Source organism: Aquarana catesbeiana, linkage group LG02 (genome assembly GCF_042186555.1).
Source record: "Aquarana catesbeiana isolate 2022-GZ linkage group LG02, ASM4218655v1, whole genome shotgun sequence".
In the NCBI taxonomy this organism is placed as follows: Eukaryota; Metazoa; Chordata; class Amphibia; order Anura; family Ranidae; genus Aquarana; species Aquarana catesbeiana.
Genome location: NC_133325.1, coordinates 153,628,033 through 153,654,988, shown reverse-complemented (window position 1 = coordinate 153,654,988; position 26,956 = coordinate 153,628,033). Strand labels below are relative to the sequence as shown.

The 26,956-nt window shown below is 42.5% G+C and overlaps 1 protein-coding gene across 1 annotated transcript in view; it reads left to right on the top strand.

The window, feature by feature from the left end:
• TESPA1 (thymocyte expressed, positive selection associated 1) overlaps nucleotides 1-26,716 on the top strand; it is a 49,344-nt gene extending 22,628 nt beyond the window's left edge. Inside the window, exons 5-9 of the mRNA XM_073613646.1 lie at nucleotides 5,495-5,548; nucleotides 8,875-8,911; nucleotides 9,374-9,457; nucleotides 17,808-18,016; nucleotides 23,544-26,716. Of these exons, the coding sequence (XP_073469747.1) occupies nucleotides 5,495-5,548; nucleotides 8,875-8,911; nucleotides 9,374-9,457; nucleotides 17,808-18,016; nucleotides 23,544-23,650 (491 nt within the window). The 3' untranslated portion in view covers nucleotides 23,651-26,716. The remainder of the gene's footprint in view (nucleotides 1-5,494; nucleotides 5,549-8,874; nucleotides 8,912-9,373; nucleotides 9,458-17,807; nucleotides 18,017-23,543) is intronic.
• Nucleotides 26,717-26,956: the final 240 nt, after the last annotated feature.

The window sequence follows — 26,956 nt, the reverse complement described above, 5'->3', positions numbered from 1 at the left end:
CCCAGTGCCATCCAGCCTGGAGGTTGCATTGTTGGAGCAGGCAGAACCCTCGCTGAAAGTACCTGCTAACCGTGATGCACATATCTGAAACCGATTTTTACAGTCCTTTCCGCTATTGACGTTTTTTCTACCACTCCCTGGTTCATGGGGCGGCTGGACCTGAGAAAATCATACTATTTTCTTTCTTTATTAATTTTTCTTATTCTTACCCCACTTTTTTTATACTGTTTGCTATACTTCTCTTTCAGTTACTGTTCTTGTACTATATTGTGGTTGCACTAGGCAAGGAATTTGACCTATAACCCTAATGCCTTAGTGGGGCTCCCGCCCTGAGGGTCCTGGAGCGGGCCTGGGTGGCTGTACCCCTAGATGGAGGTTTGATGGAGGCCTTGTTGCCCCCTTCCTCTGGGGGTGGAGCTGGTCGGGTCCTCTGTGGCCGCCTCATGGGGGGGCACCCTGGAGTCTATGAAGTCGTTCTTTACAGGGTCGGACTGACCATTGAGCCACTCGGGCAATGCCCGAGGGCCCTGTGCCACTAGGGGGCCCCATCAGGGTTACCAGCCTCAGTGAAACCAGGGACAGTATGTATCAATCTGTGTTTTTTTTACATCTATCTGGTATACTGTGTGTACATGTATGTGTATACTGTGTGAATGTATACTGTGTGTGTGTATACTGTGTGGCCCCATAATCTCTGATTGCCTGGGGGCCCCATAATCTCCTATTGCCCGGGGGCCCCATGAGTTATCAGTCCGCCCCTGGTTCTTTAGGACCACTAAGGGGATACCCCCCTTTGGAAATGTTACCCTCTATGTTTACCCCCTTTCCAAGTCCCCCTACCCATTCCGCTTTGTTTTTCCTGTTTTTGTAGTCAGACATGTTGAAGCATTTATTTCTGCATTTATTCCATGGAACGCTTATCAATGAGACATTATTGGCTATGCTGTATTCCATGTGTCAAAAATAAAGATTATATAAAGAAAAAAAAAACACACACTTACTGGCCAGATCATCAGGTGAAAATAAAGGAAAGAAAGTCCAAAAAAAGACAACTAATGTAGTCGTTCATGTAAGAACTGGTAATATCATAAGTACTGTTTGTGCTTATGGGTTTAATACCACTTTAATGCATACTCTGTTTGGACACAAATTGTATTATGTTTTTATCTGTAACCACAAATATATGCTAATGAGTTAATGGGTATATAGATATGACACACCAGTATATTCTCTCCTGTGCTAATGGATAGGTGAAATATGTAAACAAATATTTAAATTGAATGGGTTGCTGCTCTCAAAAGTGCATGTGCCTTTAAATGTAGAAATCAAAATATAAGAGCGCTACCCAATGCTAACACATCATTATCACAGTGCAATAATATAATATTGATATAACTAATATCATAAATCTCTGTATGGTTTACAAGTTGCATAATCTTCCAGTGGAGCTTCAAATTTTCATTGTGCAGTAACAAGTGCCAAGTGCTGAAAAGATTGTTTTTTCAGCACTTGGCACATTATACTGCACATTGAAACTTTATGAACTTTTTATGGTCTAAAAATTAGTTATTGTTTGTTGTTATCAATATTATATTATTGCACTGTGATAATGATGTGTTAGCATTGGGTAGTGCTCTTATATTTTGATTTCCACAAATGTATGCTATCTTGTGTACTATTGTGTGATGTACCCCACCCCTGTATTCTTGTTATTTGTAAATTATGAAACTTAAATAAGAAAAAAAAAAGAGTAAGCCCCGGTACACACAGGGGCAGCACGACTTGCAGGTCGCCTCACCGAGGCGACCTGCACACGGTTTCCACGGCGACTTGCAAAACGACTTCTGTATAGAAGTCTATGCAAGTCGCCTCAAGTCGCCCCCTAAGTAGTGCAGGAACCTTTTTCTAAGTCGGAGCGACTTGCGTCGCTCCTATTAGAACGGTTCCATTGTACAGAACGGGAGGCGACTTGTCAGGCAGCTAGGTCGCCTGACAAGTCGCCCCTGTGTGAACTGGCAGTCAGGTGCGAATCAGGTCAGAATTTTTGCCTGAATTCACACCTGAATTGGAACCAAAGATGCACAGTACCTTTTTTAATTACAAAATGTGGCCGCCCCAGAGCTGTGTGAACCGGCTCCATTGAGAGCCGATTATTTTTTGTGTAGAGGTCTATTAGACCCCTAATGTCTCCAAAAAAGAGTACCGGTCATCTGCCCAGTGCTATCACATAGGGGTTTATTAACCCCTCATGATAGTGATCATATAAAAATACGTTTAAAAAAAAAAGTACAAAAAAAAGAAAATGATAATAAAATATAATAAAAAAAAAAAATAATTCCCAAAACCCCGTTGCCCCGCACACCAGCACAAACACAAGCCCAGGGTGCATACGTGGTCGCACCACACATGTGACATATCGAATGTTAGAGTGAGAATAATTCTAACATAAGAGCCTAGTTAACTCTAAATTGATGAGCTATAACGGCTTTTAAAGCGTCGCCTATGGCAATGTTTCTCAACTCCAGTCCTAAAGTACCCTCAACAGGTTATGTTTTCAGGCTTGCCATTATTTTACACAGGTGATTTGATCAGTTTCACTGCCTTAGTAATTACCACAGCCGTTTCATCTAATGGAAATCCTGAAAACATGACCTGTTGGGGGTACTTGAGGACTGGAGTTGAAAAACACTGGCCTGTGGTGATTTTTGGGCATCATAGTTTTTAGCGATATCACGGGAGCACAAATTTTTTAAACATGAAATGCTAGGTATCTATTTACTTGATGCAACCTCATCTTTTATATTTTCAATAAAAATGGGTATTCTATGGTGTGATTTTGTACTAAAATTAATTTTATTATATTTTTTCCAGGAAAATTTGCGTTTAAAAAACAGTTGCGCAAATATCACATGAATCAAAAATTTGCAACTATCACCTTTTAATTCTACAGGGCCTCTGCTTTCAGAAAATATATAATGTTCTGGGGGTTTATGTAATTTTATTGCCAAAACTTTGGATTTTTACATGTACGCGACAAAGAAAATAAATTGCTCTGGAGCAGAATTGGTTAAATAGTATTTTTGGTACATGGTGCTCAGATGCAGTGTAGTCCCACTTTAATTTCTATGCTAACACCATCTACATTAGAATAGAATCAGAAGTAGGAATATTCCAGAGATACAAAGATAAGTGATGTGCTTTTGTTGCTCTACTTAGAATTAATTGTGTTTTTTTAACAATATTTAAAAAGATTGGTTGGCGATGCACAGTGCTTAACATTCATTGAATAAAGCAGTGGTACAATTACCACTATAGCAATAGCAACACACATGACATCCATGGGGCCTGAGTGAGGGAAGAGTACTGCTGGGATTCCTTGGGCAAGGCTGGGCAGAAACATTTTTTGTTTAAATCCATTTATTACTCTTTTTTTGTGTATGGGCAATATTAACCGCTTGCCGACCGTCTCACGCCGATAAACGTCAGCAGAAGGGCACGTACAGGCAGATTAACATACCTGTGCGTTGCCCTTTAAGAAGCGCCATGACCTCTGTGAGTGTGATCGCGGGTCCTGGGGACTCAATATCCGCGGGGATACCCACGATCATCTCACGGGGAGGAAGAATGGGGAAATGCTGATGTAAACAAGCATTTCCCTGCCCTGCCTAGTGACAGGACACTGATCACAGCTCCCTGTAATCAGGAGCGGTGATCAGTGTCGTGTCACATATAGCCCCTCCCCCCCACAGTTAGAATCACTCCCTAGGGCACACTTAACCCCTTCACTGCCCCCTAGTGGTTAATCCCTTCACTGCCAGACACATTTACACAGTAATCAATGCATTTTTAATTGCACTGATCGCTGTATAAATGTGAATGGTCCCAAAATCGCACCAGAAGTGTCCGATCTGTCCGCCATAATGTTGCAGTCATGATAAAAATCGCTGATCGCCGCCATTACTAGTAAAAAGAAAATTATTAATAAAAATGCCATAAAACTATCCCCTATTTTGTAGACGCTATAACTTTTGCGCAAACCAATCAATAAACGCTTATTGTGATTTTTTTACCAAAAATATGTAGAAGAATACATATCGGCCTAAACTGAGGAAAAGTATTTTTGGGGATATTTATTATAGCAAAAAGTAAAAAAATAATGCTTTTTTTTCAAAATTGTCGCTATTTTTTTGTTTATGGCGCAAAAAATAAAAACCGCAGTGGTCATCAAATACCACCAAAAGAAAGCTCTATTTGTGGGGAAAAAAGGAGGTCAATTTAGTTTGGGAGCCACATTGCACGACTGCGCAATTGTCAGTTAAAGCGACGCAGTGCCAAATCGCAAAAAGTGCTCTGGTCTTTGGGCAGCCAAATGGTCTGGGGCTTAAGTGGTTAATAAATCCTTTAGTGAACTGTTAATCAATCTTCAATGCTTGGTACCCAGAAACATAATTTTAGTGCCTTTATCAAAGGGACAAATTGAAGAATAAATTTTGCATATATGATAGGGCTGAAAATAAAAGGGTGTTTGCCACAGTAAGTAGTAATTAATATAATATAGGATTTATATAGTGCCAACCGTTTGCACAGCGCTTTATAATATAAAGGGAGACAGTACAGTTACAAAACAATAGACTAGAGGGTTAGCAGTGTTCTGCTCATGAGAGCTTACAATCTAAAAGGGAGGGGTAAGTGATACCAAAGATACATGTAATAACTGCGAGGGGATGAGTTGATGGAGAAAGTACTGTAAAAGTTCAGTTGTTAAGTAAAGGCTGGATAGGCTTCGCTGAGGTGACGAGTTTTCATCTCTTACATTTATACCTACTCATTTTTATGTAGTAGGATATCTGTGTGAGGCTACTTTCCCACTGGGACGGTGGGGCACCAGCGGTAAAGCGCCACTAGTTTTAGCGGCGCTTTACCGCTGTTTAAGTGGCATGCTTTGTGGAGTGCTTTTAACCCCCCAGAAGCGGCTAAAAAGGGGTTAAAAGCGCCCGAAAAGTACCGCTGCTGAAGCGCTTTGCAGGCGCTTCACCAGCGCTGCACATTGATTTCAATAAGCAGGGCGGTGCCGGAGCGGTGTATACACCACTTTGCACCGCCTCAAAGATGCTGTTTGCAGGACTTTTTTTCCCGTCCTGCAAGCGCACCGCCCCAGTGTGTAAGCACTCGGGCTTTCACACTGGGGCTGCAGGGGAGGCAGTTTTCAGGCTCTTTACAGGCGCTATTTTTAGTGCTAAAACACCTGAAAACCGCCCCAGTGTGAATGGGGTCTAGAATATAGACCACCAGTGATCAAGGCGCTTGTTATTAAGGGTGCCAAATACTGGGAGGCCCCATTAAAATTTTGTTGTGGGGCCCCGTGATTTGTGCTTTTGCCCCTGAAGTTGCAGATTACAAAATACACTTTAGCAATCTATTCTTACTTCACTTATACTTATTGCCAAATGACAGTATCCTATAACATACCCTGAAATCATGTTGTTACTTGCAGGGCTTATCAGCAAAGCAAATAGTCTGGATGATGACTTCTCTCTCGGAGCTGATGGTAAGTACAATGTAAATGTTTTATCCAAGAAATTATATCAATAGATCAACATAGTTTGTAAAAGCAGAGATTGATATTTTCCTTCATACCGTTGATTTACTGTCTGGTAATCCCATAGAAAAACCTACCCAAATGTAATTTTCCTACAATGTCAACTTGTAGGCAACACAGTGTTACACAAATGTCAAACATCCCAGTTCCTGCACAGTTACAGTTGTACTCATAAGTTTTCATACCCTGGCAGAATTTATGATTTCTTGGCCATTTTTCAGAGAATATGAATGATAACACAAAAATGTTTCTTTCACTCATGGTTAGTGTTTGGCTGAAGCCATTTATTATCAATCAACTGTGTTTACTCTTTTTAAATCATAATGACAACAGAAACTACCCAAATGACCCTGATCAAAAGTTTACATACCCCAGTTACATGCCCCCTTTAACATCAATGACAGCTTGAAGTCTTTTGTGGTATTTGTGGATGAGGCTCTTTATCTTCTCAGATGGTAAAGCTGCTCATTCCTCTTGACAAAAAACCTCCAGTTCCTGTACATTCTTGGGCTGTCTTGCATGAACTGCACGTTTGAGATCTCCCCAGAGTGGCTCAATGATATTGAGGTCAGGAGACTGAGATGGCCACTCCAGAACCTTCAATTTATTCTGCTGTAGCCAAAGACAAGTCGACTTGGCCTTGTGTTTTGGATCATTCTCATATTGAAATGTCCAGGTATGTCCCATACGCAGCTTCCTGGCTGATGAATGCAAATGTTCCTCCAGTATTTTTAATAGCATACTGCATTCATCTTGCCAACAATTTTGACCAAATTTCCAGTGCCTTTGTAGCTCACACATCCTCAAAACATCAGCGATCCACCTCCGTGTTTCACAGTAGGAATGGTGTACCTTTCATCATAGGCCTTGTTGACTCCTCTAAAAGCATATCCACAAAAAAGTATTAATTAGCTATACTCTTATACCACTCACCAATATGTGGTGCTGTTACCATAGCCAAACCAAGCAGAGCATACAAAATGAGACCCAGGTAAGGCTTCCCAGGTCAGAAGGTGGCTACGTAGGCAACAGAGGGTCTTAATCAGGGTTAATTCTAAAAATACAAAATGTATTGCTTTCATAGATTACACAGAATAAAAGAATTCATGGTGTGACTATAAATATCTTGGCAACTTCACACACAGTACTACAAGAGTTAAAAAACACTGGAGAGTAGTGTTATGAAAACAGACAAGAAGCAGGAAAAACACATAACAATACAAACACAAATTCAAGAAACAAAAGTCCGGACGCCAGCTACCATTCACAAGGGATAAGAGAGGTGCAAATGAGAGAGAAAGGAGGAAAGATGGGAAAAAGGGAAGCGAACAGGAGAGAAATGGGGTGGGGGGATGGGAGGAAGGCTAAATAGGGACATGTATATGGAGAGAAGGTATAGGTAGAAATATATATATACAGAGTTCAGGGCTATAAATTGACCACTTTGCTTGGAATGTCTATTTTTCAAAAAGGGGTAATTTGGGGGGTATTTGTACTTTCCTGGCTTGTTAGGCTCGGTTCACACTGAGGCAACCTGTCAGGTGACTTAGACGCCTGACACGTCGCGCTCCATGTAGTGCAATGGAACTGTTTTAATCGGAGCGGCTCAAAACGCTCCGACTTTGAAAAGGTTCCTGTACCTTTTGGTGGCGACTTCAGAGGGACTTTGAATTCTATTATAGATGTCGTTTGCAAGCCGCGCTGAAGTCGCGCTGTACGGGGCGGCTTCACATTCAGGTGACTTTGAAGCAGCCCCCAGTGTGAACCAGCACAGTGTCTCAAGAAATGAGATAGGCCGTCAGTACATCAGGTGTGATTAATTTTTAATGATTGGCACCATAGCTTGTAGACTCTATAACTTTCACACAGACCAAATAATATATACTGATTTTGTTTTGATTTTACCAAAGATATGTAGCAGTATAAATTTTGCCTAAAATTCATGAAGAAAAATTACTAATTTGCAAAAATTTTTAACAGAAATGAAGAAAAAAGCATTTTTAAAAAAAAAATTTTGGTCTTTATTCATCTATAGCACAACAAATAAAAAACACAGTGGCGATAAAATACCACCAAAAGAAATCTCTATTTGTGTGGAAAAAAAGGACAACAATTTCATATGGACACAGTGTTACATAGATGAGTAATTGTCAAAAGATGTGAGAGAACTGAAAGCTGAAAATTGACCTGGTTAGGAAGGGGGTATAAGTGGTAAAAAAGAGAAAACTAATGCAGCCACCACATCTAATGATTGGTAAGCTGCAATATATTAAAAAAAATATTTTGAGTTTGATACCATTATAAGCTGTTGCCTGACCCCATAGATAGCAGGTAGATAATCATAACATCTGTATACTATCTGTATACTATCCTTAAATAATTATAAAAGTGGATGCTGTTCTCTTTAACCTGTTCACGACCGCGCTATAGCCATCATATGATGTCTACCCATGCTCAGTGCTGCCTATCATTGCTGCCTATAAGTGCCCATCGGTGCCGCATATCAGTGCCCATCAGTGCCACATATCAGTGCAGCCTCATCAGTGCCCATCAGTGCACCTTACCAGTGCCCATCAGTGCACCCTATCAGTTCCCATCAGTGCAGCATATCAGTGCCCATCAGTGCTGCCTCATCAGTACAGCCTCACCGGTGCAAACTATTAGTGCCAATCGGGGAACCCTATCAGTGCCCATCAGTGCAGCATATCAGTGCCCATCAGTGCACCCTATTAGTGCCAATCAGGGCACCCTATCAGTGCCCATGATTACAGCATATCAGTGCCCATCAGTGCAGCCTCATCACCGCACATCAGCGAAGGAGAAAAAGTACTTTTTTACAGAATTTTATGACAGAAACAAAGAAAAATGTTTTTTGTTTGTTTAGCAAAAAATAAAAACCTCAGTGGTGATTAAATACCACCAAAAGAAAGCTCTATCTGTCTAAAAAAAAGTAAAAAAAATATAGTTTGGGTACAGCGTGGCATTACTGCGCAGTTGTCATTCAAAGTGCGACAGCACTGAAAGCTGAAAATTAGGCTGGGCAGGAAGGGGGTGAAAGTACCCTGTAGGAAAGTGGTTAAGAAAGGGTGCAGTCCACAGGGTTATCTATAGCTAAAAAAAACATTTTTGTAATTTCTACCTTAGGTATGCCTAACTCTTACAATGTTATCTGACTTTATGTGCACTATAGCTGGCTGTCTACAGGGTAAGAGCCACATTTGACATTATTAGTACCTTAGAATTTTCCTTGAATTGGTCTTTGTTTCTCCTTTTAGCAACATACTTATCTAATCACCATAGGAACAAGATAAGGTAAAATGAAATACTTCATAAATCAAATGTTCTCTACTCTTTTATTCAACTTACACTATACAGTTTTATTTATAATTTATGGAAATTTTGGAAATTCAAGCAACCTCAGTATAAGATAGAAAACACTCCTTAGTGCAATTTTGATATTTTCATATACATAGCATGTTCATTATATTAATATCTTTCAAATACCAATATGAAGCTTATCAATCAAGCTGTCATACATACATTCAGCCATTATTTAACAGCTGTAAGTAGCTTCTAACGAAATCAATCTATCTATCTATCTATCTATCTATCTATCTATCTATCTATCTATCTATCTATCTATCTATCTATCTATCTATCTATCTATCTATCTATCTATCTATCTATCTATTTTTTCCAATAGTTTCTCTTTTATTAATCCTTTTTAAGCATGTATTTAACAGTATAGATTATTTGTTTTATTCATACCTGCAGGTTGTTGTCAGATCATCCTCGACTTAAGACAATGTACATGGGTGACAGTATGACATCAACCAGCACCACCAAAACCAGTTCCAGGTATTGCCTGCCAGATCTACATTCCTCCTTTTATCTCTTAAGATCATAATCCTTCATCAAACATTTATTTTGTATTTAATTTGTATATCATTGTCATCACAAAGAATATGCTTATCTCATTCTTTAAAATAGCTGAGCCTGAATTATATAATGTTTTTTCCATAACTCCTGTCCCTGGTGGCATTGAGAGAAGTAGTGGGCACACTGAAGTATAACCCCTCTGCACTTTACTGATAGGTGTTTTTTATTGGTGTATGAGTTCCTGTTGGGGAAATTAAACTTAAAGGGGTTGTAAAGGTATTTTTTTTATTTTTAAAAAATAACAAACATGTTATACTTACCTTCACTGTGCAGCTCGTTCTGCACAGAGTGGCCCTGAACCTGCTCTTCTGGGGTCCCTCGGCGGCTGTCTCAGCTCCTCCCCGCAATAATTAACCACCTTAATGCGAGCTCCCTCGCATGGTGGTTAGTTATTACGGGCGTGCTCCCGTGATACAGCCGGCGGCTATAGCCACTCGCTGTATCACTCGGCCCCGCCCCCCAGCGCGCCGCGTCATTGGATGTGATTGACAGCAGCGCGAGCCAATGGCTGCGCTGCTTCCAGTCCATCCACTGTAGCCAATCAGCGGCCAGGCTGAGCAGCGGAATTGAGGATGTGAACGAGCAGCCGAATTTCGAGGGGTCAGGTAAGTAAAACGGGGGGGCTGGGGACGGCGGTATTGTTAGTAGTTTTTTCACCTTAATGCATAGAATGCATTAAGGTGAAAAAATGTTTACCTTTACAACCCCTTTAAAGTGGAATTCCAGTCATACACTTACTAAGTCTAAATCTACTCCCACTCCCATTCTAAGACGATTTTTATCTACCCTGTAAATGAAAAGATGCCTATACTTACCTATTTTAAGCCAACAGCAGCTTCAGTGTAGAGGAGGGACAACCAGCAATGGATGCCCCATAGTGAGCCTATGAGATAGGGCGGAGAGGAAATAAAACGTGTCAGTTTTTATTGCTGTCTGTGCCTCTGTTAGGGAGATTCACCCTCTCTATTTGCCCAGTTTACCCTTTACCATTATCAGCATGAAAGTAAAAAAGACCCCAAATTATGGGTTGTCACCAGAGCAATATTAGAGGGAAAATCTTTCAATGGGGACATTAGTTCAGGTGACCCTGGTGACAACCATGAATTCACTCACTTGGAGCATAGTGAAAGAAAGTGAAAGGAAAAATTCTGAATGGAATGCAGATGGCAAAAAAAGAAATATTAGATGGTGGTTGGTCATGAATAGATGGCTCATCCACCAAAACGTCTTCTATTTAGCCTCATCAGTATTCATTCTTGTATTTTATAATTATGTGAGACACGCCAAGGTTGATCTATAATTTGGGAAACAAGATACAACAGACCTCTGCCAGGGGTGACTGTAGGGCTGGTCACATACCCAATAAAATGTATATCTCTAAATACTTTTCCCAGCTGGCCAGTATGCTTTATATTGAGCTAGGTATATGTGCTAGCTACAGCTAGACATACACTATATTACCAAAAGTATTGGGACACCTGCCTTTACACACAGATGAACTTTAATGGCATCCCAGTCTTAGTCCGTAGGGTTCAATATTGAGTTGGCCCACCCTTTGCAGCTATAATAGCTTCAACTCTTCTGGGAAGACTGTCCACAAGGTTTAGGAGTGTGTCCATGAGAATGTTTGGCCATTCTTCCAGAAGTGCATTTGTGAGGTCAGGCACTGATGTGGACAAGAAGGCCTGGCTCGCAATCTCTGCTCTAATTCACCCCAAAGGTGTTCTATCGGGTTGAGGTCCAGACTCAGTGCAGGCCAGTCAAGTTCCTCCACCCCAAACTCTCTTCCATGTCTTTATGGACCGCACTTTGTGCACTGGTGTGCAGTCATGTTGGAAGAGGAAGGGGCCATACCCAAACTGTTCTCACAAAGTTGGGAGCATGAAATTGTCCAAAATGTCCTGGCATGCTGACACCTTAAGAGTTCCCTTCACTTGAACTAAGGGGATAAGCCCAACCCCTGAAAAACAACCCCACACCATAATCCCCCCTTTGGACCAGTGCACAAAGCAAGGTCCATAAAGACATGAATGACCGAGTTTGGGGTGGAGGATCTTGACTGACCTGCACAGAGTCCTGACCTCAACCCCAAAGAACCCCTTTGGGATGAATGAGACCAGAGAATGCGAGCCAGGTCTTCTCGTCCATATCAGTGCCTGACTTCACAAATGCGCTTCTAGAAGAATGGTCACACATTCCCATAGACACGCTCCTAAACCTTGTGGACAGCCTTCCCAAAAGAGTTGAAGCTGTTATAGCTGCAAAGGGGGGGCAACTCAATGTTGAACCCTATGCACTAAGACTGGGATACCATTAAAGTTCATGTGTGTGTAAAGGCATGCGTCTGAACACATTTGGTAATATAGTGTACGTCAGTCAATTCTCATGAAAAAAGAATTTTGTAAGAAGTCTTTTATTTTATCTATACAGAAGAGTTTGTTGTCTTCCAGATTACTAAATAGACATGTCACAATTTTTTTGGAGGCTATAACTTCACTGAAAATCTACTTTATCATTATTATGTTGGTTACATGATGGTTTACACTTGTTAAGTTATAACATGAATATAAGATACTCTATACACATAGCCAGAGTTGTTAATTACCGTAATTTTCTGGATCCTCTTCATGTCAGCCTACCATGGGTCAGTTCTGCCCCCTCTGACCCCTCTAGGACAACCTCTTTCCTACCCCATAAAAGGCGGCTGTCAGCCTCAGTGTTCAAAAATACCCACCTCGCAACAGATTTAGGGTGGGAGTCCCTGGTTGATATGAGAAGGATCCAGGAAAGTAAAATTACGGTAAGTAATAAAACTATTTTCCTTATTCCTGGACCTCCTCATGTCAGCCTACCATGGGACGTAGCAAGCAAATCTATAAAAAAGGGAGGGCAAGAGATTCAAGTAGCCACAAACAACCAGATTGAAACTTAATGCTTTAATGGGTGTCAGCCGCCGTAATAACAGTAGATCCGAAAGCCTCCGCCAACAGAAGAGCCACATTCACCCTATAGTGTCGGATAAAAGTATTCAGAGCGCTCCAGCTTGCTGCTCTGCAAACTACCTCTGCCAAAACCTTAGCATATGCCGCCCAGGAAGCTGCCATGCCTCTAGTAAAATGCGCTTTGGCCTCCGAGGGTGGTGGAAAACCCTGGACTTTGTATGCCATCTGGATAGTCTTGACAATCCAAAACAAAACACCTCTTGGAGGAACTGCCATGCCCTTTTTTGGACCACTGGGAAAGACAAAAAGTTGATCTTGCTTTTCGGAACTCTTTAGTTCAATCCAGGTAGACTGATAAAGAATGAACCAGATCCAATCTTGACCATTCATTTTCTGATCTTCCTTCCAGAAATGCTGGAAGAATTGACTCCCAATTCATATGAAAAGAAGTTGCCACCTTCGGAAGAAAACTTGGCACAGGCCTGAGTACCACTCTGTCTTGAAAAATTAGGCAGTATGGCTCTTTGGCTGAGAAAGCACACAACTTGGACACCTTCCTTGCCGAAGCAAGGAAAATAGTCCTCGACGTCAGATGAAACAGAGAACATGACGAAACTGGATCAAATGGAGGGGCTAAAAAGGCTCTCAATACCAAAGGTAAGTCCCATTTAGGGAAAAAAGATTTCACTGGTGGTCGAATCTTGATTGCTGCCTTCAAAAAACGCATCATCAGAGAATCCAAAGCCCACTTTCTGTTAGACATAGTCAAGAGGGCAGAAACCTGGACCTTCAAAGAATTGTAGGCCAAGCCTTAATCCAGACCACCCTGGAGGAACTCTAATATATGAGAAATTGAACGAGAGATCAAATCCCAATTCCTCTCCGTGGAGAACTGTACAAAAGCCTTCCAAATCCTGTGATAAGTAGCATTAGTCGTTTTCTTGCAAGCCTGCAACAAGGTACTCATTACTCGATCCGACAGATCCAAATGTTTTAAAGATCTCCTTTCAATCTCCACGCCATTAATTTCAGTTTCTCTGGGTGTGGATGATAGAGCCCGTCCTGCTGTAGAAAATCTTGACAAAGAGGTAGTGGAATTGGGTGGCACAGTTTCATCCTCCATGCCAACGAAAACCATGGCCTCCTGGGCCAGAAGGGTAGCACCGCTATTGCCGCTACCTTCTCCTGACGGATTTTCAACAAGACTTTGAGAATAAATGGGAGCAGAGGAAATACATAGACAAGAGGAAAGTTCCATGGTTTGGAGAGAGCATCTTGGCCCAGGGCTTGCGGATGCCAAAATCAGGAGAAGTAGTGGGGGAGCTGGAAATTCCTCTCTATTGCCATCAGATCTATGACTGGTGTTCCCCAGACTCTGAATATCCTTTGTAGATACTTGGGATTGTGGCCCCATTCGTTTTGATCTATGAATTCGTGACTCAGGCGATCTGCTAACACATTCTCTGCCCACAGGAAGATCTGGCAAGCCAACCTGAGAAGTGGCAGATTCCTGGTGCCTCCTTGTCTGGTCATGTAAGCCACTGCGGTTCTGTTTTTCAAGAGAACCTTGACTGCTTGGTCTTGTAACATTGGCTGGAACGCTAGCAGAGCACGCCAAATGGCCTCCAATTCCAGAAGATTTGAATTTTGCGCTGGGACTGCCTTCCAATGACCTTGAACATGCTGGCCCAAACAGTTGCTGGCATCTGTTGTTAGGACTACCAGTTCAGGAGCTTCGAGTGGTACTCTGTGAGACAGATTTTGAGGAACTTTCCACCAGGCCAGAGAAAGTTTTATTGGAACTGGCAAGTGGATCTTCTGAACTAATGAGTGGCAATCCCACTGGTGGAGGAAACGATATTGAAACCTCCTTCTCCGCCATCTGGCCCAGGGTACTACCAGGATCGTGGAGGAGAGTAGCCCCAGGTACCGCATACATTCCCTAGCTATCAGAACTGATTTGGACATCACAACTTTCGTCTTGCTTCGAATTTCCTGAATCTTTCTGTGGGGAAGAAATTCACGACCCCGGATAGTATTTAATTGGACTCCTAGATATTCCAAAATCTGTGTCGGCTGCATCTGACTCTTCTGGTAGTTGATCAACCAACCGAAGCGGCTGAGTGTCTTGCAGGTTATCAACACATATTCTCATAAGAGAGGCCTCGACAGAGCAAGCAGAAGAACAACATCCAGGTAGTGGAATATCTGTATGCCTTTTACTCTCAAGACCGCAATGATGGCTGATAAAACCTTTGAAAACATTCTGGGCACTGTGCATAGTCCGAATGGCAGACATCGAAACTGAAAATGCAAGCCTTCTATTGTAAAGCGAAGAAAGCGCTGGTGAGCTGCATCCATGGGCACGTGTAGATAGGAATGACCGAGGCCATCCAATCGCCTTTTTTGACAACTGAAATGATAGTCTGTAGGGACTCCATGAACTATGAAACCTTCATAAAGGAATTTAGGACCTTTAGAGCCAACACGGGCCTGTAGCTCCCTGAGGCTTTCGTTACCAAGAACAAAGGGGAATACATGCCTTTGCCCCATTTGTGTCTCGGAACTGGCAGAATTGCCTGTGCTGTCAACAATTCCTCTATGTATGTCAATAAACATTGCCTCTTCTTTGGACAAACTGGAACCCGAGTACCCACGAAAAAAGATTGAGGTGGTCTGGTTTCGAACGCTAATCGATACCCTGTTTGAACGATGTCTAGGATCCAGGCGTCTTGTACCTCGTCCGCCCAGACTCTTCCGAAACGAGACAGTCTTGCTCCCACCTGAGGGGCCTAGGCGGAGAGACCTTCAGAACAGCTTGTCTGGGGTTTTCGCTGCCTGATTGGCCTTGGGCTTGCCTGCCTTCGGGAAAGATGAAGCAGCTTTCCATTGCCTGAAGAACGGCCTACCCGGCCGATATGCAATGGCTTCTCTGAACCCGTCTTTGGACCTTTTGGAAGAACGAAAGGACTGACACAGCCTTCTTCTATCCTGCGGGATTAGACCTGATTTGCTGCCAGAGACCTGCTGAATTGCTGATTCCAATGCCTTGCCAAACAATAGTTTTCCGTCGAAGGGCACCGAGCAAAGGCTGTGTTTGAAAGCATTGTCGGCCGACCAATGCTTTAACCATAATGCTCGACAAGCCATCACTGAATGAGCCATTAGTTTAGCTGTCATCCTGACTTGGTCTACAACTACCTCTGCCAGAAAATCCACAGCGGTTCTAATGGACTGTAAAGGAGAAGAACCAGCTTCCACCACTGAAGATCTGGCCTCTAACTCCTCTATCTACACTCTAAAAACTGCCGCCACCGAAGTGAGCGCAATAGCTGGCCTGCAGGCTGCTCCCGCCACAGAATACATTCTCTCTTAAGTCTGTATCTATCCTACGATCCATTGGGTCTCGGAAGGAAACCGAATCATCCAGAGGTAGCGTTATATGATGAGCCAGTCTTTACAGCGAGGCATCCACCCAGTATCCCATAACTCAGCATCTTTGGTGCGAAAAGTATATAATTTTGAGACTCAGTTGTGGACATTTAATCTCTTATTGGGCTTTGCCCATTCATCCTCTATTAATTCTTGAATTTCAAAAATCAGAGGGAAGGAAGGAATAGACTTCAACTCCAGATAATATCTACGCTGCTTCCTGGCAGACAAGGCCTCCTATTTCCACTTCATAGCCTCCTTTACTGTCTCAACTAAGGAAGAAATTAAGGAAAAGTCAAAGGCATGAGTCTCTGGTTCACGATCTGATTCTGAGCCAGAGCCTGAGTCTTCCTGCTCATTTGAATTGAAGCGGCCCAATGCTCCCAGCTCTAAATCTTCTGACGCCAATGAAGGCGCAGGACGAGCTGATTTCTTGGACACAGATTTTTTTCCTTCCTTGACCTCCGCAATATAAGATTTATATTTTTACTTGACGAGCATCTGCCGCATTGTCCCGGACGGCCTCCTTTAAGCAGGAAGCGCATACCAACTTTCCTCGTAACGCATCGGCCTCAGATGCCCAACAGGCTTTCTGTCCATCTCTTGCTGGCGAGGAGGCTCTAGAAGAAGATGAGGATCTTTGCCTATGCTTACGTCCCGATTTGCTCTTCCTGGACGCTTTTCTGTGCAGCGACATCTCCTGGCTCGCAATCGAGCGACCACAGTGAATTACAGGGGAAGGTGACCTGGAGTGCCTTTCTGCCAGAAGTTTATCCTGCTGCAGGCCACTCATCTGATTCGATTTGTCACGCCTTGAGCGCTTTCTTTTTCTGAGAATGGTGTGACAATTTAACCCCTTCCTGCAGGCGTTTATCCCCGCGTCTGGCTCTTCTCTCCTTCAAGAGATAGAAGAATGCTCTCTTTTAGTCAATTAAAAATATTTAAAAATAAAAAACATTTCCATTTGTTTCTTCAGTGCTAGAGGCAGGCAGAGACTTAGGAAGACCTGCAACAAAACAGTACCACATAAGACCTCAGCAGCCAACAAGCCAATAAGCTTGAATAGAGCTATCCATCAGGACTCACCTAGAGCAGAACAGGAGCAGGGGAGGCTGGAGCAGCTGATTCCTTGGAAGCAGACCAGATCAGGGAGGGGAGAATTCAAAAGAACCGCCCTTATGACCTGTGGCGACCGCCAATCACAGTGCAGCGTCTTCCAGTTGCTAAGAAACCAATCCCGGCGGCCCACGGTAGCTCTGCCCCCCTCAATAGCGGCGATTCGCGTCACACGTGGAATCGCCCGCCCCCCCCGCGATGCATCCTGTACACTGCAACGGCTGGGCTCAGGACAACAAGTCACAGCATGCCTTTCGGAACCTTCGTTGAGAATGGAACCATAGCCTCAGGTACCCACCAAGCAGTCCTTTATACTGCCATGTAGGGGTAACAAGGAACATAGCAGTAATTTATACTGCCCATTACCTATCCCAGCACCACGGGAAACCCACTACTAAGGGAGATTTATAGCCCAGCACGGGGGTCTTCTGACTCAGGAGAGCCTATGCCTGAGCAGGCTACGCACAGAAAAAAGAGAATTTTAAAGTAAGTTCCATACCTTTCTTCTTCCTTTTTTTTTTTTTTTTTTTTTTTTAAGAGGCGTCCGGAGAGAGGACGAAAAAAAGAACACTGATTGAGGTAGACAGCCGCTCTTTATGGAAAAAGGTTGTCCTGGAGGGGTCAGAGGAGGTGGAACTGACCCATGGTAGGCTGACATGAGGAGGTCCTGGAAAGGTTTTTAGAGTAATTATCAGCCAAGCAGGGTCAAAACAGAACTGTAGACAGGATGATTAAAGATGATCTCTTTATCTCGTTGTGCTTTTTTCTCTTTCTTTCAGCATTTCAGAAATCCTGACAATATATCAAGCAGATGCAGAGAGCATCCTATATAACCTGGGGTTTGCCTGTGAGAAAATGTGTTCCATGTATGAGATTCCTGACAGATTTTTCCATTGCCCTTCTCAAGCCACAGGCATTGATTTCAGAATATTTTTCGAATCTCTGTTACACAGAATGAAGAAAGGAGACCCCACCTACATACCTGCAGGTTTGTACATCACCGGGATTGGAGGCAGATAGACTAAACGCCTAGTAGCAAGTAGCCTTAAAGTGGTTGTAAACCTTCGATTTTTTTTTTTAAATAACAAACATGCCTATACCTGCACTGTGCAATGCATTTGCACAGAGCAGCCTGATCCTCTTTTTCTGGGTTCCCCCGTGGCTCTCCAGGCCCCTCCTCTTCATCAGGTGCCCCCACGGAAAATCGCTTTCCATGCTCTGGCGTGCTCTGCGCCCTGAGCCAATCTTTTTTGAAGCCAATTAGAGGCTCAGGCTCTAATCATTTGCTTAAAAGAAAAACCCATTGGAATCCATGCATTCGGTGACCTACATGTAGATTAGGGGCCGGGCGCATGGAATCTCACTCATTCCTCTCAATGTGTCTCAGGAACTGGATGCCATTAGTCCCATCCTTGCTTGGGAGAGCCCAGTAGAGGGCTTTTACCTGTTTTACCTGTAAAAGTAATCCAGGGGCTCTTTAGCCACTCCGATTTCTTTTACCAGCTTCAGATTTGCCGTATGAAAAAAATGATAGTGATAATGGAGCTATCACCCTCGCAATCCAACGACGTACTGGTATGTGGTAAATAGACTGTACTGTTGTGGCTAAATAAATACATCAATGATTTTACTAATGAACAATACTTTCTTGGCTGTGTTTGTGTCCTTATTATGATAAATCGTCCTGTATATACTGTACAGTATTTTAAAAATAGATTGTTACATACAGTATGCAAAGCACTGCAAAAATTGTAGGCACTATATATATATATATATATATATATATATATATATATATATATATATATATACATACATTTGTAAGCTAACATAGGTATTGCATACCTATTGCATTAGGGTGTGCACCCCAAAGCTCAAACACACATGCTTTTCTCTGCAGCCTCAGCTGCACTGGACAGTGAATAAATGGGAAGTGCTCTGTGCTGTGCTTCCTGTTCATTCACACATTGAAACATAGTAAACACAGTTTATTATGCTTCAGCGTTGAATGAACGCAGTGAGTGAGTGTGTTCACTGTGTTCATTTAGAAAAGGAAGGCTGGTAAATGACATATTGACTAGCCCCTTCCCATGCTCTCCATCCTGAAACATCCCCGCAGCAGCCGGGGAGAGGAGGGAAGCCAGCAGCACTGCAGGTGGGGAGGGAGAGGTGCAACACGGGGGGGAAGCCCAGGCAGTAGGGGGAATAGGCACCGCCCAGGCTCACCTGGCACACCTCCCGCGCACGCCTATGTAAGCTAACAATATACTGTTTGTAGAATCATGCCCATATTAAATGAATGTCCCACCCCTAAATAAAGTACATTCTCCTCCTACAATGGCTTGCTGGACACACAGCAAAAAGAGGTGTCCTTGGGAACTTTTTTGAAATGTTGGCAACTTTGTTTTTATATACTTTTCGAGTAGGAAGGCATATCTTTATTTTTGTTTGGAGAAGTGCAGTTTTTAAATGCATGTAAAATGTACACACAGTGCATCATTCATATCATTATAGTCCTTTGTGGTAACAGCTTGACCCAGAGGGTGGATTTACTAAAGGTTAATAGACTGTTCACTTTGGAAGTGTTGCTCCAGAGCTTAGTAAATAAGACGAAGATTCACATTGCAAATAATAACCAATCACATGCAAGCAAAATTAAGAAAACATTTTTGCTCGCACATGATTGAAAGATGGAAGTCAGCAGAGCTTCCCTTCATTTACTAAACTCTAAAGTGCACAGTCTATTTGCCTTTAGTAAACCCACCTACACTGTCCACACTATACTGCCAATTCCCAATCCTGCACATCCACACTATGCTCTCTGACAACTCATTCCCCAAATCTCCACTGTCCACACTACATTTTCTATTAGCACCCCCTGTATTCTCTGGGTCTGGTGTCTATACAATGTTTTTTTAAAGGATTTGATTGGGAGCAGTGGCGGAATTACCAGGGTCGCAACAATCGCACTTGCAACGGGGCCCTGGCATTCCGCCACTGTCAGGGGCCCTAGCGGTGTTGCTACTCCCACGGCTCTGAGCTGATAGCGTCTATCTCATGGAACAGCACAGAGCCAGCATTGACAGTTCTATCTCCCCCTCCATCCTCTCTCCTCCCCTCTCCTATTTGTGCTCCATGGGAAATGTGAGCTTGTTAGCTTCACACTTGACTGCCCTTGGAGCACACACAGGAGAGGTGAGGGGGGGAGCAGATTGCCGTGCAAGAGAGGATGAAAGGGGAGATAAAACTGTCAATGCCGGCTCTGTGCTGTTCCATGAGATAGACGCTGTCAGCTCAGCCGTGCTGAGAAGGCAGATGGCACTAATGAGTACCAATAGGAGGCATTGATGAGCTCTGATAGGAGGCACTGATGGTCACTGATGGGAGGCATTGATAGGCACTGATAGGAGGCATTGATGGGCATTGATAGGAGGCACTGATGAACTCTGATAGGAGGCACTGATGGGCACTGATAGGAGGCATTGATGAGCACTGACAGGAGCCAACGATGGGCAGTGATAGAAGACACTGATAGGAGGCATTGATGGGCACTGATAGAAGGCACTAATGAGAAAAGATAGGCTGCATTGATGAGCACTGATTGGGTGTACTAATGAGCACTGATAGGTGGCATTGATGGGCACTGATAGAAGACACTGATAGGGGGCATTGATGAGCACTGATAGGCAGAACTCATAGGCTGCACTGATGGGCCCTGATGAACACTGATAGGCAGAACTCAGGCAGCATTGATGAGCTCTGATAGGTGGCATTGATGAGCACTTATAGGCAGAACTCATAGGCAGCATTGGTGAGCACTGATAGGCAGCATTGATGAGCACTGATAGGCAGTATTGATGAGCACTGATAGGCAGCACTGATAGATACTGATAGGTGGCATTAATGAGTACTGATAGGCATCATTGATGAGCACTGATAGGTGGCACTGATAGTCAGCATTGATGAGCACTGATAGGCAGTATTGATGAGCACTGATAGATACTGATAGGTGGCATTAATGAGCACTGATAGGTAGCACTGATGAGCGCTGATAGGTAGCACTGATGAGCACTGATAGGCAGCATTGATGAGCACTGATAGGCAGCATTGATGAGCACTGATAGGCAGCATTGAAGAGCACTGCTAGGTGACACTGATGGACGCTGTTAGGTAGCATTGATGAGCACTGATAGGTGGTGCTAATAGGCAGAATTGATGGGCACTAATAGGCGGCATTGATGAGCACTTATAGGTAACACTTGTAGGCGGAATTGATGGGCAATGATAGGCAGCACTGATAAGCGGCATTAATGAGCACTGATAGGCAGCATTAATGGGCACTAATAGGTGGCATTGATGAGCACTGATAGGTGGCACTGTTGATGGGGCACTGATTATCAGTGTAAACAATTTACTGACATTCTTGACGGTTAATGGCAGTCCATTCCTCACACAGACACAGGGTGAGAGGGAAGGGCTGCGGATAACTGGCAAGTCTGTTTACATGTGATCAGCTGATCACATGGTAAAGGGCCGCTGTGATTGCGTTGGATGCACGTCACAGGGGACACGCGGGAAGCAGGGTTCTGGGAGGATGTCCATAGACACCCTCCCAAAATTGGAAGCCTGGGGCTTGGATGGAAGGGGGGGACAGGGGGGCCCATCATGGTTTTTTGCATCAGGGCCCTGAAGGTTCTAGTTATGCCTCTGATTGGGAGTGGGAATTATAGGCTTTGCAAATTTCAGTGTAGCAATCAGGCCACTCCTGAACTACTGTTACACTCTACCCATTTAGGCACCTTGGCTACAAATCTTGGAGTACAGAAGAAAATAGTGTGTCATCACCCTGCCATCTAGATTACACCATGATCATGTCTATACCTTTCCACCCCAGTCAGTCTGCACAATGCCATCTGCTGCATTCATTACTACACACTTTCCAATCTCTTCTGCTTTGTACTGTACAGTATCTTGTTTATGAGCCCCAACACTGCTGCTTTGTCATCAGTTTTGTTTTTTCTGTTCTACAGCAACATTATTTCTGTCTCTTGGCTTCCATGCTGGAGATAAACTCCCAGGTGGATAGTACATGCTATCCAACAATTCATAAAAAAGCAGGCGTCTTATGCTCTGTACACACAAGAGGATTTTCCGTCAGAAAAAACTTGGATGGTTTTTCCGACGGAATTCCGCTCAAGCTTGGCTTGCATACACACGGTCACACAAAAGTTCTCTAAACTTTCGACCGTCAAGAACGCGGTGACGTACAACACTACGACAAGCTGAGAAAATGAAGTTCAATGCTTCCAAGCATGCGTCAAATTGTTTCCGAGCATGCGTAGGAATTTTGCGCGTCGGAATTTGTACAGGTGATAGCATCTTCGGCTAGGAACTTTTTTCCGACCGAAAAATTGAGACGTTAGACATCAAAGAAATCCTGGACAGCCGCACTCCAAAAATATTTGCCTTTATTCAATAAAGTGTCATCCAAAAGTTCCACTTTGCTGTGACCTGTATTTTGGATGACACATTATTGAATAAAGGCAAATATTTTTGGAGTGTGGCTGTCCAGGATTTCTTTGATGTCTAACTGCTACAGCATTGCCAGCACCTGGACTTCTAGACTGAAGGAGATGCCTTTTACTTTGATCTGACCCACCTGGAGCGGTGATACTCTCTCTCTACTTCGAAAAATTGAGAACCTGCTCTCAATCTTTTGCTGTCTGGAATTCCGATCGTGTGTACGGGGCATAACATGTGATAAGCCTCTGCCCTTCCCATACCTTATTACAGTTTGTTGTGCCTAGTGCCAACAGAAGAACGAGTGTGACTTGCTTTTCCTCTGCAAGAAGACACAATTTATGTTTACCACAGGTCGAAGGAAAGAAAATTGCTTGATTTCCCCAACAACACAGTCAGTGTTGGGGGGAATGCCTCCCGCTACGCTATTGTATTCTGCCAGCGGTGGGGGGGGGAGCATTCCCGGTCGTCAGAATACAATGGTTATAGCCGCTGGCAGTAACCGTATGGGAAAAAAATCCGACATGCTGGTTGTACCCAAGTGGGACTTAGGTACAATCAGCCAGCCCATACATGGATCGAAATTCGTCCGGTCCTTGCTGAACTGGTGAATTTTCGATCTATGTATATGCAGCTTTGCCTCTGCTGACTGTTATCTGTTAGTATTGTTCCCTGCTTTCTATGTGGACCAAAGAACACCTCCCATCATTGTTTATAAGATGACGAGAAGGGGAAGTGTTCTATAGTACAAATCAGGAGTGGGCAGCAAGGGGTGCCACCACTGCTTCTCCACAGTACAGTGTGCATTGTGATCCAGGACAGCAAGTGTTACTGGCAGGATCACCAGGTGAAAATAAAGGAAACAAATACTGAAAACTGGAAAATAGTTTTGTTATATTGATATTACATCTTTGTTCTTTGGTCTATATACTACAGCTAAAATATTTGCTGGAATCAAATGCAATAAATACTCATTGAGTGTTTTATATTTTCAGATCATGACATTTTGAAAGACACGATCTGTACCTTTAACAACCTCTATCCCTATGTGATGAAGACCTTTCTAAAGAAACTAGGAAACATTGGAAATTGGATTCAGTGACATTCTGTTTTTGTAAAGAACTTTGCCAAGCATTCCATCGACATAGAGAGTAAAAGCTTTGATGCAGTCTATAGTTACTAACGGACATATCTTTCCTTACAAAAGAAGGCTGTGATTTTCCTCCCTCATCCAGTGTATATACGATACCATGACTAGAGCAATTACACTAAACAACATGTGACCATTCAATAATTGACTTTAAAGATCTGCCATTAATGGTGACAGAATTCTACAATGCCAGTGCAGCTCAGAAGTTTCAGCATGACCTCTGGCAGTAAGTTTCTGGTCATAGTTTAAGGCTGTATGCGCTATATCTGGACGACAGTAGCTACATATTCACATTTATATAAGAAAATATGGAACTTTACAGCAATGATATATAGCAAAAGCAACATATGTTCAGATAAACTTGATAAATGAAAAGGAAGGCAGCTCTCTCACCAAGGGAGTCTCCTGAGTATAGAAGTAAAGTCCATGATAGGGTGCTCAGGCTTTTGTGTCCTCCGGACAACACTTAGGCAACAGTAAAAATAGAAAAAGCCAGCAACTTGAACATCCAAATGTAAACATTTATTGGTACATGTAAAAAGATACAAGGGCTGACGCGCCTTGGTCACAGCACAAAGATGAAAATGACAAATATACTATATATAGTAACTAAGAAGGGACCAGCCCCACCCACCCCTTGAGCAATAATCCAATCATGCTAAGGAATCTGTCAGACTGCCCAGCTGACGGGAATGGGAAGAAAAAGAGAGATCATAATACCACTAATGAGAAACCTCAAAAAAGTAAAAATAAAAATAAAATAAACCACAAGAAAAGAGCGAGAAAGAGGAGAAGAGAGAAAAAGAGGGAACAAAGAAGAGGAAAAATAATGACATATATTTCCAAATATCATTATCACTAGGATATAAAATAGTGGATTGTAACCTGCTACAAGGACCTATTTTGCACATTTAAATAGATTTCCTTATGGTTTATTTTATTTTTACTTTTTTGATGTTTCTCATTAGTGGTATATGATCTCTCTTCCTCTTCCCATTCCTATCAGCTGGGCAGTCAGACAGATTCATTAGTATGATTGGATTATTGCTCATTGGGTGGGGCTGGTCCCTTCTTATTTACTATATATAGCATGTTTGTCATTTTTATCTTTGTGCTGTGACCAAGACAGTGTGCCGAAACGCGTCAGCCCTTGTATCTTTTTACATGTACCAATAAACATTTACATTTGGATATGGACATGGAGTTGCTGGCTTTTCCTATTTTGAATGTTCAGATAAACACTGTTTAGGCATAAGTTCACTGTACTACTGGACACAGGTCCACTTTAAGTATAACACTTTATTTATTGATTGTTTGAAAGGATATGTGGCTTTGCATCTTTTCTTAGGTTTTAAACATACAGTATGTAATGTTAAACTGTAGGAGGCATCCTATGCAATAATCATCTATTGTATGGGTAATGATAGCACATAAAGCTTGCCAATAGGTCTGCTCAGGCAGAAACAGGCAGTCAGCACCTCTGCACACAGGTCTAGTCTGGAGCCACAACTACTATGAGGTAGGAGCTATTTTCTGGTCACTAACAATAAATTGAAGTATCATAAACTCGCAATTTCATTAATATGCAGTTTAGAAAACCTAAGTCATTAAAAGCGTTTAAAGCCAAGACATAAGATTCAGCAATAAGGGTCATCTGAGAAATAGGTTGTGTAGTAGATGGGACATGAAAGTCCTGGGCATTAAAATACAGTGGCTTCTAGGAGTTCACAGTTGAAGTAGATTCAAATGGAATAACTAAAATCTCAAATAAATATTATTGTCAATTTATTTTTTATTTTATTTTTAAAATGTACATTGATCCTGCTATGCAAATCTTTGCTTGGGTATTTCTTGTTCTAGTGTTCCAATTGTGCTCCTGTATTTTTAGAAAGTGGCTGCAAAAAAGTTGCAGGACTTCTGCAGCACTGAAAAAAAAAAAACGAAAACAGGTTTTTTAAGTGTCAGTTGAAATTTATGAGATATATTGCATTAACACTTAACTCTAGGCAGATATAGACACACATTTATGTACCTGTGTAATCATTAATATATCTTTTAATGTATTTTTAAGTAAAAAACAGTGTATATTCTTTATGTTGACATGGTATTAGCCTCTTGCAGTCTCTGTATAGCATGGTTATATTGTGAGAAGCAGAAGCAGCACAAGGAGCCAATCAGTTCATGCTGATAGGAGGAGAGAGCAAAGTGAAAGCGAGATGAGCTCATTACCATCTTCTTTCAATGTCCAATCAAAGAATGGGGGTGGGTCCACAGGAATCAGGTTGATGCTGACCATTAGACTGAGGACATCTATCTGCAGAAAAAAAGTACTGCAGGGGAAATCTCTGTAATCATGCTTATTAAAGTTCTACTAAGCCCTGCATTCAGTATATCTGGTCTCCCACAGTAAACAGATACTGTCCGTTTCCATCTGACTGTCATCTGTTCTGATCTGCCGGATGGATACATGTCTGTTATTGGCGGACAGGATCGAATGCCGGTGGGTGTCAGTGGACACATGTCCGCTGACATTGCTGCTCTATAGAGAACAATGGCTAGTCCAATCAGGTCGCCTGAAAAACTGACAGACAAACCTGATCGGACCGCCCATGTGAAACCAGACAAAGGCTTGGTTCAGATCTATGCGCGTGTGCTTGATGCGAATTTAAGCCTGTTTTCTGATGCATTTTGCATTTTTTCATGCATGTTTTTGATTTGTCTTTTATATGTTTTGTGGTTTTGGAATATGTTAATGTTGCTAGGAGTAGGTGCCTGTTGTCATGCAGGAAATACACCAAAAATGCATGTACATGCGATTTTTATGTGTTTTTGAAGCAATTATATTGAAATCTATGGAGCCAAAAACGCACCTTGCTGCGTGTAAAAAAGTCCCTGCACCTTTCCAAAAATGCACCGGTGGAAACTCCATAGAGCCTGACCTATAGGAACTAATGTTGAATGGACGGGAGTGCATTTCTGCAAGCGCACGTGAGCTAAATAAAGCCAGTTTTATGAGCATTTGATGTGTTTTTTCTAAATTCATCACTATTATATTCTCAGATACTAGTCCAACCCAACTCAGAAAAACCTTCTTATGTACAAAAATGGGAGATGGACCTGGAACGAACATTAGAAAATACAGATTGGAATTGAATCTGGTCAGTAACGAACGCATCCTCCCCCAATGTCTTGGTGGTAGAGGCAAACTATAAAGTATTAACTAGATGGTACCTTGTACCAGTCAGAATAGCCAAATAT